General features: G+C 41.1%; 1 protein-coding gene across 2 annotated transcripts in view; it reads left to right on the top strand.

Annotated features, from left to right (window-relative positions):
* Window positions 1-12,189, top strand: part of ptn (pleiotrophin) — a 46,892-nt gene that overhangs the window by 29,871 nt on the left and 4,832 nt on the right. For both annotated transcript variants that reach the window (XM_051077648.1, XM_018680910.2), the window contains exons 2-4: window positions 5,227-5,321; window positions 6,067-6,240; window positions 9,084-9,245. In XM_051077648.1, coding sequence (XP_050933605.1) covers window positions 5,228-5,321; window positions 6,067-6,240; window positions 9,084-9,245 — 430 coding nt within the window. In that variant the 5' untranslated portion in view covers window position 5,227. The remainder of the gene's footprint in view (window positions 1-5,226; window positions 5,322-6,066; window positions 6,241-9,083; window positions 9,246-12,189) is intronic.

Genomic DNA, 12,189 nt, shown 5'->3' with positions numbered 1-12,189 from the left:
AATAATAATAAAGGATTACCTCCCATTGGCACAATTCTAAATATTGCATGATGGAGTCAAAGAGAGCTGGGAGAGACTTGCCTTTGGAAACTACATTCTTTGATTGGTTACCTCCAGAGGCAACGCCTTATTAAAAAACATGTATTATTCATATGCAGCTAAGTGATACTAAAAGCATACATGTGTCTTATGATAATATTTGTGTTCATGGTTAGCACACCACAGGGGGGCTGTTGCTTAATTATATACTTCCCATATGTATTTAGATAAGTTCTCTGATTAAGAAGTAGATTTTAGAGGTTAATGGTTTAAATTAAAGAAACCAAAATCCATTCTTCGCAGAACAATAATGTTGTTCTGTGTAATAATGTTTTTCCTCAGCACACACATCTAGTAACCTGAGTGATTCCTCTTTTCTTGGACTTAATAATTGATTAATTAAACTGCTCTCTCCTTTATTCCTGCACTGTCGGCTCTATTGCCTCCTGTCTTTGTACCAGACGCAAGCAAGAGGCTCTGATAGTATAAATAGATTCTCCTTTATGTACTTGATGGGGATTACGTCAGTCCTAATGAGACAGACAGAGGAGAGAGATGGAGGGTGTTTTGCATCTGGTGTTTGTCTGTGCTCCAGAGTGGTGGAGCGTCTTGCGAGCACACATTTGCCGGAGCACACAAGGAGTCACTGAAGGTCCATTGATTTGTGGCCAGTATTGGCTTTCCTCTTCCACTCCCTCTCACCGGGAACCCACAGCTGCGTCTGGATCAATGAAGCAAATGGAGGGTTTGATAGGACTAATTCTCACTGGCTCATGAGCCACCACTGACCACTGGATGCGTCTGATATTCCAGCCAAAGTAATCCCCACGGTGAGAGGTTTTCAAACAGTCACTTCTTCAGTTCACATTGCAGCCCAAGGGGGAACTTTTGAAATGTACACCTAAAAGCAACAAAATGTAATTTTGCTGAGCAGCAGCGCCCCCTGTCATCACAAGTGTTAATTAATTCTGTTGGGTTTAGAGTTTGAGTGGTTAAGCAGTTTTAATGTACAGACAACAAAGCCTCAATTGCTTGACCTGTGTAGACCCACTAATTTAACTAAGACGGTGTATATTCCTCATGATCCCTATCTTGTGCTGTCGCTGTAACAAACACCTCAAACTCCATTTAGAATTCTTGATATTTTCTATGTTTCTTTGCTACATGTCAGAGATGAAGTCTTTTAACTGATCTACAGTTCAGGATGACTCTTGTACTCGCTGGGCCTGATTCCATTTTGACGGAGACACTGTTCTCTCTATTACAAGTCAGTGTACCATCAAAATGATTCAGAAGCAGTTTTATAGTTACATAATGTTGCTTTAATCATAAGCAGCTGATAATTGATATAAATTGTTTGTTCATAAACTGGTCTATGTTACTGTAAAAAAAAACAAAAAAAAAAACCTTATAGAAAATAAAGTGATTAGTGCTATCACCTATAAATGTCCACTGTCTCTTAAACCATCAGATAGATTAAACAATGATGAAGAAATCAAACATGCCTGTTACCTACAATACATCCATATTGCAGCAGAAAGTCAAAGCATAAATAGACTGGAATTTGAAATAATAATAACATAGTATGTTGTTATTGTGTTACCAGGCAATTTTTACACAGCTGGACACTTTGATATGTGGTTACAGTGTAATTCAGCTGCAAATATCTGATTCTGATGGTAGGGTGATTTATTTCAGTGAAAGCTACTGCACATGTTTCACACACACACACACACAAACACACATACATACATAGAAAAGCAAAGAAGGAAAATAGTCTGTCTTATAAATGTCAAACCTAACTGATTCAAGTTGTGACTATTCAAAGTGTGGCAGACTCAGAAAGTTTTCCCTTTGGTTTTCTAGCTATTTCTTTTGCGACTGATGTGTGTGCCAGAATTTCTTATTAGATCCCAGGGCACCAATTGACCTGCGATGGCCACACAGCCTAGAGCTCTTGAGTCGTGCTCAAAACCCCTAAATCCACTGAACCTGATACAAAAATTCACAAAGGATTTTTCCCCCTGAAACTTATAGTCTTACTATAACCTCCAGGGCATTAAATGACTTTCTTTTATTTGAAGAGCTTCACTTCACTAAACCTTCAGGTATGGCAATATCCTGCACCAGATATCTTATGTAGAATCTGGGGACAAGTTGAGCAATGATTGATGACTCTTTTTTCCTTTTGTGCTCTGGCCACCAGTATCAACTTTGGCAGAACATTGAAATGTGTGTAAAAATGTCACAAAATTGATTTGAACATCTCACTTGAAAGAATGAAACAGGACAAAACACACCGCCTGCAAGACAAAACACCATCTCTTGATGGTGAAGGATGACTTGTATAGAGCTGATATAAAAAACCCTGTTGCTAAAGTCAAATTATACGGGTCTGAGTCATGACAGCGAGGGGCTGATTCGTGGTCAGGTTGCCAGGGGCCGAGACTTGGAGGGGAAAAAAACGTCCCCTCCTTGTCACGAAGCACAGAGCTGTGGGTGTGTCTGACTGTGTGTGTTGAAGAAAGAGAGGGAGAGCGTTTATGGAGAAGCACAAGCGGACGTCCTTTAAGTTGGCAATCCCCAGTGCTTCTTATCAAAGTGTCACACGGATAGTGTACGTGCCTTTCCGAATGATAGTCAAATGCCCTGATCCACTCAGTCATTCATTATAGGTGCTGTCATGCTCCGGAAATAGGAGCTACATGGTTGTGGAGAGACTTCCATTTAATTCATCGACCTCAGGAGGACGAGAAACCTGTCATCTAGCGGGATTCTCTGGCTAAAAAGGAAATGGTTAATTCAGATTAATTCCAAAGCTTATTTCGTTCTTTAACCTACTGTATGGAGTGCTCATTCAAAGTCATCAACCCCATTCCTTTTTATGCCTGCACTGCACCAAGAGCCCATCACTCCGTGTGACTGTGTGAGGAAAAGGCTGTCTTATCTTTAGAAAGGCCACAATGCCTTTTCTCGTGGAAAATGATTCTTATCGTGCTGCTTTCATTGCATTTTCTCTCTGAAACTCTTAGAACTCATTGTGTGTGCTTCTTATGGTTGGGATTCAAATGATTTTTTTCTTCCTTTTTCGGGTTATGGAAATGAATAGTTTGGAATCTCTTTAAAAGAGTCAACATGAAAAAAAAAAAAACTGGGAGATGGAGTCTGAGGTATTTAATCAAAACAGGGTTTGACGGTGCGCCGCCACAGTCAGAAAAGTATAAAATCAATCGTGTAAAGGATTCAGATGACTTTTCCTGGCAGGCAAACTACAGGCGCTGCCATAAGGCTCATTATGAGAAGAAGAAGTGCTGGAAGACATTAAAGCCGAGATAAAATGCACTACAATAACATCTAAAAATTAAATATAAGGTATGAATACCAGATTTACATTTCAGAGGCTTTCACCTTCCTCGAGACAGACAGACTTAACTTATATGAAGTCTTAAGTGGGTGAAATGAAAAGTTTGGAATGCTAAGTTCATCTCACAATGGGACAAGGGGCTCAGAGCCAGACTTATGATTAATTAAAAATGACAAATGGATATTATTTCCCTGCCAGGCTCAACCTTTCCACAGGAATTTGAGCACAGAGGAGCGTTTTTGGCGTCAGACACAAGGTAATTGTCTCAGTCTCACGCTGTCTCTCCTCTTGGAGAGTGCAGTCTGCTGGAGGAGTTCTTTCTCCCAAAAAAAGAAGGGAAAGAAAAGAAAAAAACTCGGATGAGTCAGGGTACCCGAAGGGAGTGGGTTTACTGCAATAATTTCATCACAGTACATTAGGTAGGTTATTGTGACAGTAACAGCTTTCTGCTGATCCAGAACCAGCTGGAGGATCAAATAAGGAAGGGAAGTGTGATGCTCTAAGTATGGACTACTAGGTTGATGTGTAAAACCTTAAACCAGCTAAATGTGTCATCTAAAATGTCAGCAGCTCTCTTCAAATACTGGTCAACAAAGAGAGAGACGGACATGTTTTTTTCCCGTGACAGCTGATATACTTGTACAGTGGGAACATAACAGAGGCCACCCCAGCTGTCTTGCTCCTTTCATGCTTTAGTGCAGCAGGTGTAATCTTTTCTTCAGCAAATTGCTCTGCGGTTCAGCAGGCCTGTTTGGACTCAAAACACAAGTCTCTGAGACTGCAACAGGCCTCTGGGCTATTTTGTGCTATATGGTAGCTGAAAAGCAGAGAAGAGTGTTAGAGCAACTGTTATTTACTGCCCTAAATGTGACTGAGTTGCATTGCATTCTTAAATGAAAAATCCATGCGAAAACATTTGTGTTTCTCATATCTAAACTAGGAATGAACAGATCCAACTTATCTCCTTCAATACTGAATACTAGTCAGATCCCAGTGTTCACTCTGTCTCTGTCTCTCTCCATAATCTAAAATCATTATATCCCACTGTTAGAAAAAAAAAAGGTTGATGCAAGGCTGGGATTTGCTTCACAGCTCTGCTAGTGGTCAAAGACTCCACAGGTTACCTGTAATGAGGCCAGTATTACTGCCAGCACTGAACCTTGCTTCAGAACCTTCTTATCAACTCTCACAACTCTTGATTGTTATGTACCAGTGTGTAAATTTCCTCATTGACAGTTGCCCTGTAAGGTAACGCAGCCCCTTTCAGGTCTGTAACATAAGAATTAAGACCCTGTTAAAACTTATCTTCTTGTTTCAGACCACAAGATGCAGACAAGAGTTTTGACAAATCAAATCAAACTTGTATGGTGACCATACCTGCCAGTGACAAGATTTCACAGAGACTGACAGCACATACACCCACGACTGACAGCGGCAGTGGCATTGCAGACAATCAGAATGTTGATATTGGAATCCAGCACAGTGGAAATGACACAAGATGAGACATGGAAAATCCCCGGGCTACTTCTCTGGTCTCACGAGATTTGGGGGACAACTATTGCTTTTCTCTCCTCTCTCCTGCTCTACCAGAGGAGCTGAATGTGTCAAACTCTGGTACATTGTTCTGGTACAGTTCTCAAAATAGAGAGTTTTGAAATGTAAGAAATCATTAATTGACACAGAAGTAGACGAGTCAGGCTGAGGGCAACTTCACATCCCACAGTAACTGCTGGATTTGCACCGAGCAGCACACACTGATAACATTTAAACTGTGGAGAGAAAGCAGGATTCTCCTCTAACAGTTGCCTTTGTCTCTTTTTCAGAATGAATGGACAGAAGCTGTGGACAAGGGTGGCCGTGATGGCCCTCCTGGTGCTAACGGTGATGGCAGCTGAAGGTGGCAAAGCAGATAAACAAGGTGAATACTGCAAGCCAGCAGTATACTTGTTAGATGAAGGAAAAGCACTTTCTGTCATTTTACCTCTTCAGCATACAGTGAAATGGACTTCTCTCCCCAGGGGAGTGACACAGAGCGCTATCTGTCCCCACAGGCTGCACTGTTCACAATGTCCCCCTTAACAACTTATTTAATTGGACACAACTTTTAAAAATACATGAACATTTTTTTTCTTTTTTTTAATGCCTGTGGGGTTAAAGCAATTTGTCTCCTTTGAGAATTTACCAGAAACAAATAGCAGTATCTTGCAAAAAGGGAAAATAAGTCAGATGAATCCCACATGAGTAAAGAAAACAACATTTAGCCTAATTTAAATTCAAGGGAAAAAAAGTTCATTTGCATTGTAAATTAGAACAAGCATCCTAAACCCATTATAATTGCCTTGAAATAATATTAAAAAGTCCAAGAGTAAGTACTTTTATAGACACTGCAAGTAGGACTTTTCATGTCTTGGGTTATTAAAAACTAAAATTCTAACATTTTTCTATAGCCAGAGCTGATGACAAGAGACTCTTGTGTCTCATAGGACTCAAGACACAAAAAATGGAAAAACCTCAGACCTGTCATGGACTTGGTGTGAGACCTGACCTTAAACTCCTCACAGACCTGGCTTGACCCCTTCAAAAAAAAAAAAAAAAAAAAGAGGAAGAAGAAAAACGTCTTCTCCTGTTTGACAGGTGGTAAAAGTGTGCATTTGGTGTTACAGGAAAGAAGGAGCGCAAGTCGGACTGCGGGGAGTGGCAGTGGAGCGTGTGCGTAGCCAACGAAGGTGACTGCGGACTTGGCACCAGGGAGGGGACGCGCACCGGCACTGACTGCAAGCAGACCATCAAGACCCAGCGATGCAAGATCCCCTGCAACTGGAAGAAGAAGTTTGGTGGTGAGGGAGGAATCAAACTCAGACTGTGCCAAGTAGAAATATGGAACTAATGAAACTCAGGCTGGAATATATTTCTTAGTACATGACCAGTCTAAAAGTTCTACTTTTGAATAGTGTTAAGATAATTTACGTCCACTGAAAGACCCAGAGAACTTCCCCGTTTCTGTACAACTGCATGGCTCCCATCCATCTCACCCCACACCTCCACATGATGTATGGTAGCCTGTCATTCACACAAACAATGGCCCCATTTTCACAATAGGAACGAGAAAGCTTGCTAATTAGAGGTACAACAGAAATGTCTGCTGAGGACGTGATACATCGTCACTGAGAAACACAGGAATAATCATCCTGCTTTGTCATTTGCTTTTTGGAGGGGGGCTGGAGCGTGTGCAGCCTTCACTGCTGAAATGTCTTGCAGTGACAAGCCTGAGGGACTTTTGTTCCCCCCAGTAAGGCCTGTCAGGCACAGAGCCTGCTGCTCTGCAATGAGCCTGTCACGAGTGATGAACACTGCAGGAAATAATGGTCCCGCTAACTGGCTATATAGATTATAGCAGCAAAAGTTTTGGAGAAGTGGCAATAAGTTACATGCCTCTGGCTTTTTAAGTGTGGAAAGTTGCTTGAGAAAGGAAAAGAGAAAAGAAAAGAGCTCACTAGCCCCTCTTGTGTTGTACAAGATGAAGATCCTTGCAAACCTAAGCCAGCGTCTATTTAATTTTGGAGTTTGTGCAATCTAAGATAAATAGATACTGTAACATTTAATACTCATGCCCCAGAAAATGTGCCAGAATTGGTGTGAGAAGACCTTGAAACTTAACCTTGGCAGCTAAACCTGGATTCAGATATGATGCTACTCAGTAAAACTGTCTATCATTTAGGTACTATTACGAGAGCCATAATAAGCTTTAAACTTGGAATTATGGGGTTTTCTCTGAGTGCAGTTCTGTGATCTGGAGCCTGAAAAGATTTGACATCTCATTTGGCAAAACTGTTACATCTCATTAAAATATGAAACCCCAAAAGATCCTTAAAAACAAACAAGTGAAAACTAGGTTAACACAGTGGTTTTGAGTTTGCAGCACACAGTCTTTTTTGTTCTTTTGGTTTTTTGCAACTTGCAAAAGTACAACACAACAATGCAGAGCGAGACATAGAATATAAATGTTGGGCTTAAAAATAGTCAGGTTTTCCAGCAGCAAAATAAGAAGACAACTCTGTGGGGCAGGTGAGGTGGGTGAGAACCACTACAGCTTATGGATTTCTATACAGTAGATCACAGACATAATCAGACAGTGCGCGACAATGGCCGACAGACTGCGAACACCCAGACAAAGCCCAAATGGATACATGATCATAAAAGAGATAAAAAGCAAGAGAATGAATATTTTAATGTTTTTCTACAAGGGTTTGATGCAGGCCACCATACACAGGTAAACTGGCACAAAACGGGGACTGAGATGTTGAGAACACATGGGACCAGGAGAAGATAAAGAGAGAGTAGTCTTTATTTGTAAACTAGGAGGTCATACACAGGAAGTCAGACCAGGACAGGCAAACTAGATTCAGTTCAAAAACAGTTCTAAACAGGGCACAAAATATACAGGGTCTACTGGCAAGGAAACGCAGGGACAGGTAGTAGACATGGAACAGTAAAACCCAATTAATAAATTCTGTTCAGACATATGGGGATCTGGTTGGGTGTAGGGTCGCTGATGAGTGGGTGTGTTCATAGTTGTACTATTTTTTTTTTTTTTTTTTTTTGCCCACTTGTATGTGACACCTTAAAGAGGACACAGGCTGCCTGCCAAATACCCAGGGGCCGGCGAGGAAGCTCTCTCTCAGAGACAAATTATAGGTATGGAGGCGGAGGGTTTTTAAAGTTGGACGCTCTAGAAGTCCCTGTAGGATTCTTGCAACAATGGCCCTGTCACTCCCTCTCGCCGCTCTCCATCCTCCTCTCCTCACCCTTTCTCCCACCTCTCCCCTCCCTCTGATGAGCACCCTGGGATCTCAGAGGCAGTGACAAGGGGTGCAACGCTTTCATGTGAGAGGAAGCTGACGAATGAGTGTCACAGCCTCTGGGGAGCCCGGACAAGAGTGGCAACAAAATAATGGAGGGGAGATAGCGGAGACGTGGACATACAGTACACAAACATACACACACACACACTTGCGCACATACACACTTCTTCAAAGACATATCTAAACATATATCAGCCACTGCTGCTACTTACTAGAGCAATCTCACATCCTCTGGGGTTGAATATAAGGTGGGTTAAATTTAATATCAAATAAAAGCACATATGTGAAATTTATTTGAGTTGCTGCTGAGAGTACTTTCACAACTCCACTTCCAAGATTGTATCTGTCTGTTATTTCCAAGCTGAACAGCAGCCAGGCTGTTTAGAATTGCATTCATCTGTTAGCAGGTTTCATCATATTGAAAATATACGATCAAAACAATGAAGCACCATCTGTTCCCGTTGGATAAGAGCTATAAGCACCCTTTATTTTGCTGTTAATAAGGGTGTCTCATGACCAGGCGTCAACAGAACTCACTCTGTCAATGTTGGACACTTTCTATTGATAAAAGGAAGATAGCCAAGTAAATTACAAGAGCTCATCAAACAGCCATTCAAAGTGTATGACTCAACTCCTCAGGCTCAAAGGACTTGTTCCATTGACTGACTGCATTTGATGCTTTTTAAAACAAATATAGAAGCTGCAGTGTGTCATTTTATCAGATTTCTGCTTGATCGCTCCTATACCATGCTCCTTCAGAGCTACTTCACTAAACAAAGGCAGCTAATTAAGTATCTGGTTTCTTTTCATGGCTGTAGGGGAATGCAAGTACGACTTCCAGGCATGGGGGGAGTGCGACCTGGCGACGGGCAAGAAGAACAGGACGGGCGTGCTGAAGCGAGCGCTCATGGATGCGACCTGCGCCGCCACTGTCACAGCCACCAAGCCCTGTGGGAAAATCCCCAAGACCAAGCTGCAAGGTAAGTTGCGTGGGATAAATCATCACCAGATAAAAATGTACTGCAGCTCTCCCCAGACGTGTTGAGCCTGTCAGCAACAGTGGAGTACACTAGAGTCCTGCTGATGAATCACCATGTCTTTAAAAATATGGCATTAGTTTCTCTACATCAAACAAAAAGATGTGATATTTTACTGTTTAGAGGCAAAAACTAACTTGAATGAAATTTAAACAGACACTGGCAGTACTCTCTTCATTTGTTAGGTAATTTCTCACTTAAAACATAATTACATTTTATCCACACCCACATATTGAAATAGAAAATGAGCCATATGGTTTAGCAACTTTACTGTGACATGATATCACAGGATTGCATACTATTTACAGGACATTTCACTCATCCTATCTATGCATTTTAAGTTTTTTGTGCATCATTTTATGCGCCTGTCATTTAACAGCTTTTTGATAGCGTCAGTGTTAGTGGGAGAGCAGGGTTAGGAGATAGTAGGTAGAGAAATGATGAAGCATATGAAGAGCAAAAATGGGTGATAACATGCAAAATGACTTGAGGGAAATTATTTGTTGATTCCAGGCTGATTTACTGACATTAGATGCTAGCTAATGTCAACAGGTCAAAGGCACGCCGCTCTTTAGCAATCAGATAATTCTTCAATGTAGGGTTACCAGTGACAAAAATTAGCAAGCCAGCTGGACTCACACAACTTGTACATTTACTGTACAGTTGGAGTTTCTGGGAGTCACACGTCTTTTGTTAGAAGCTAACCGACCTACATCCTCAGTAACGCATATTAGCTAGCTACAACTCCCAAAGCAAGACAGCAAAAAGGCCAACCCCAAAATTGTCAAAATAAGAGAGCAGTGTTGTACCGTAACTGAATTTCAAACGTAATCCATCATACACTTGTGTGATTAGTATAATGCATCACTAACTAATACTGTTGGTGTGCCAATGTGTTTGGAGAACTGTCTCTTTCCCTTGCCTCAGGGAAAGGAATTCTTCTGCCAAACATATTGGCACAATAAAATTCATCAGAGGGATCATCCTAAACTGAACATTGGGTATGCTCAATAAAAGTTTAATGAAACTAAATTCATCCAAGTTAAGAGCAAGAAGTCTATTATAAAAAGTTGAAGCACAGTCCAGCGGAAAGAAGTAAGAGTTGTGTATGGACTCCGTAATGTAAGCTAGACAGATTTTGGACTGGCCTGAAAGCTGGAAACACTCACATGACGTTAGACTGGCTTAGGTCAAAAGCCATTCAGGAACAAACTGAGGATTTAAGACAGGAATTATTCCAGCACTGTGTCGCGCTGTCAAATTATTGTAAACAGTTCCCGGGAAAGTTAGATTAGTTGGTTTGTTTAATTAATTACAGCTGAAGGGATGTTTACCAGTTGGGTGTCTCTGTTTCTCAAACTGAAAGGCTGGTCTTCCTCCTGACAAACTTGCATATCTTGTGATCTGCGTTGTACACATCAACACAGAAACAGAAATAATAGAAACTGAATTTCATTTTAATTAGCGTAAACTGCCATCAGCATATGCATCAAGGTGTCTGTCGTCTTTGTGATAATTACTGTGTAAGTTCAGTAGATATTTATCTTGTCTCGTGGTGCATCTCAGACTGATTGTATCTTTGTTAAATCCAACAAACCTTTGCAAATGATTCTCTCAGGCAACAGTTCACTTTCATATTCAACCCACCATCAGCAGGATGGAAATCCACCTACTTAAGTGCTAAACTGAAGCAGTGAGTGACAGTGTTTAAACAGGGGTGAATAGGTTAACTCACTATTCAGCTGTAATTACAAGCTTTTACCTTTTTTCAGTCATGTCAGAGATACTGAGGTCAGGTAGCTTTTTTTTAATCGCTCCTTCTCCCCACATTCCCTGGGAAATGGGCAGTTATCAGAAAACTTGAGTTGACACAAGATTTGAATTAATGGGAGAATATTAAATAACCATGTGGACGCATGGAGAATATATTACCGTCTGCTCAGAGAGATTGGGTGTAAAGCTGGTGAGGAGAAAGCACTCGATTCATTCCAAGTGAGTGAATGCCCTTTGTTAATTTTGTAAACAAGGATGTAATAGACCCAGTGTGATTGTCCCATTGTCCAAACAGGATTATAATGAGTGCAGAAATGCTGCCAATGGTCATAAACTGTGCCCTTATCACGCTCAGCAGATGACATGTGTGCACACAAGGTTTGCACATGGAGTTTGCTTAACCTTACTGTCACTTCATCAAACACACCATAGTCAGATGAAGCCCCCCAAACTATAACAATAAGACGATGTGTGAGACACAGTCTTTTACTACAGGATGTCTGTGTCTGCAGCGCTGCCGACTGTAACGCGTCTGCTCCGCTGTTTGTCTTAAGATTTCATGCCAAACTCTATTTGACTTTCAAAGGAGGAATCTGTTAAATTTTTCACTTGGTAGCACATCATTAATGCATCGTGACAGGAAGTTCGTCGGGGAGCTTTACTGTACTTGCCATCTGTGATTGCCTCCTGTGCTTTTCAAATATATGGTACCGGATGCACTGTTTAAATATATGGAGCTGTATGTGGATTTATAGCTGAGAGATGTTGCTTGATTTTACTCATTTTATTTTGTGTGACAAATAATATTTACTTTACTGAAAAACAACAGCATCCGTATTTTCAGAAAGGCCCAATAATGACATGTGTTTAGACATTATTACTCTTGATAAAAAACAGTACATTTTCCTGTCAAATTTAGAGGACCTGTGTAGTATCCATCCATCCATTCACACTGATTTATGCTGTTCAGAGCTGTGGGGGATGAAACCTATCCCATAATGCAATGGGTGAGAGTAAGAACCCGTACCCTGTAGACAGGTCTCCAATCTATCAGTGTCCATCACACTCACATTCACACCTACGGCCATTTCACTCAACCTGGCACATCTTCGGA

This window comes from Lates calcarifer, linkage group LG18 (genome assembly GCF_001640805.2).
Source record: "Lates calcarifer isolate ASB-BC8 linkage group LG18, TLL_Latcal_v3, whole genome shotgun sequence".
NCBI classification, from domain to species: domain Eukaryota; kingdom Metazoa; phylum Chordata; class Actinopteri; family Centropomidae; genus Lates; species Lates calcarifer.
This window is presented reverse-complemented; position numbering and strand designations above follow the sequence as displayed.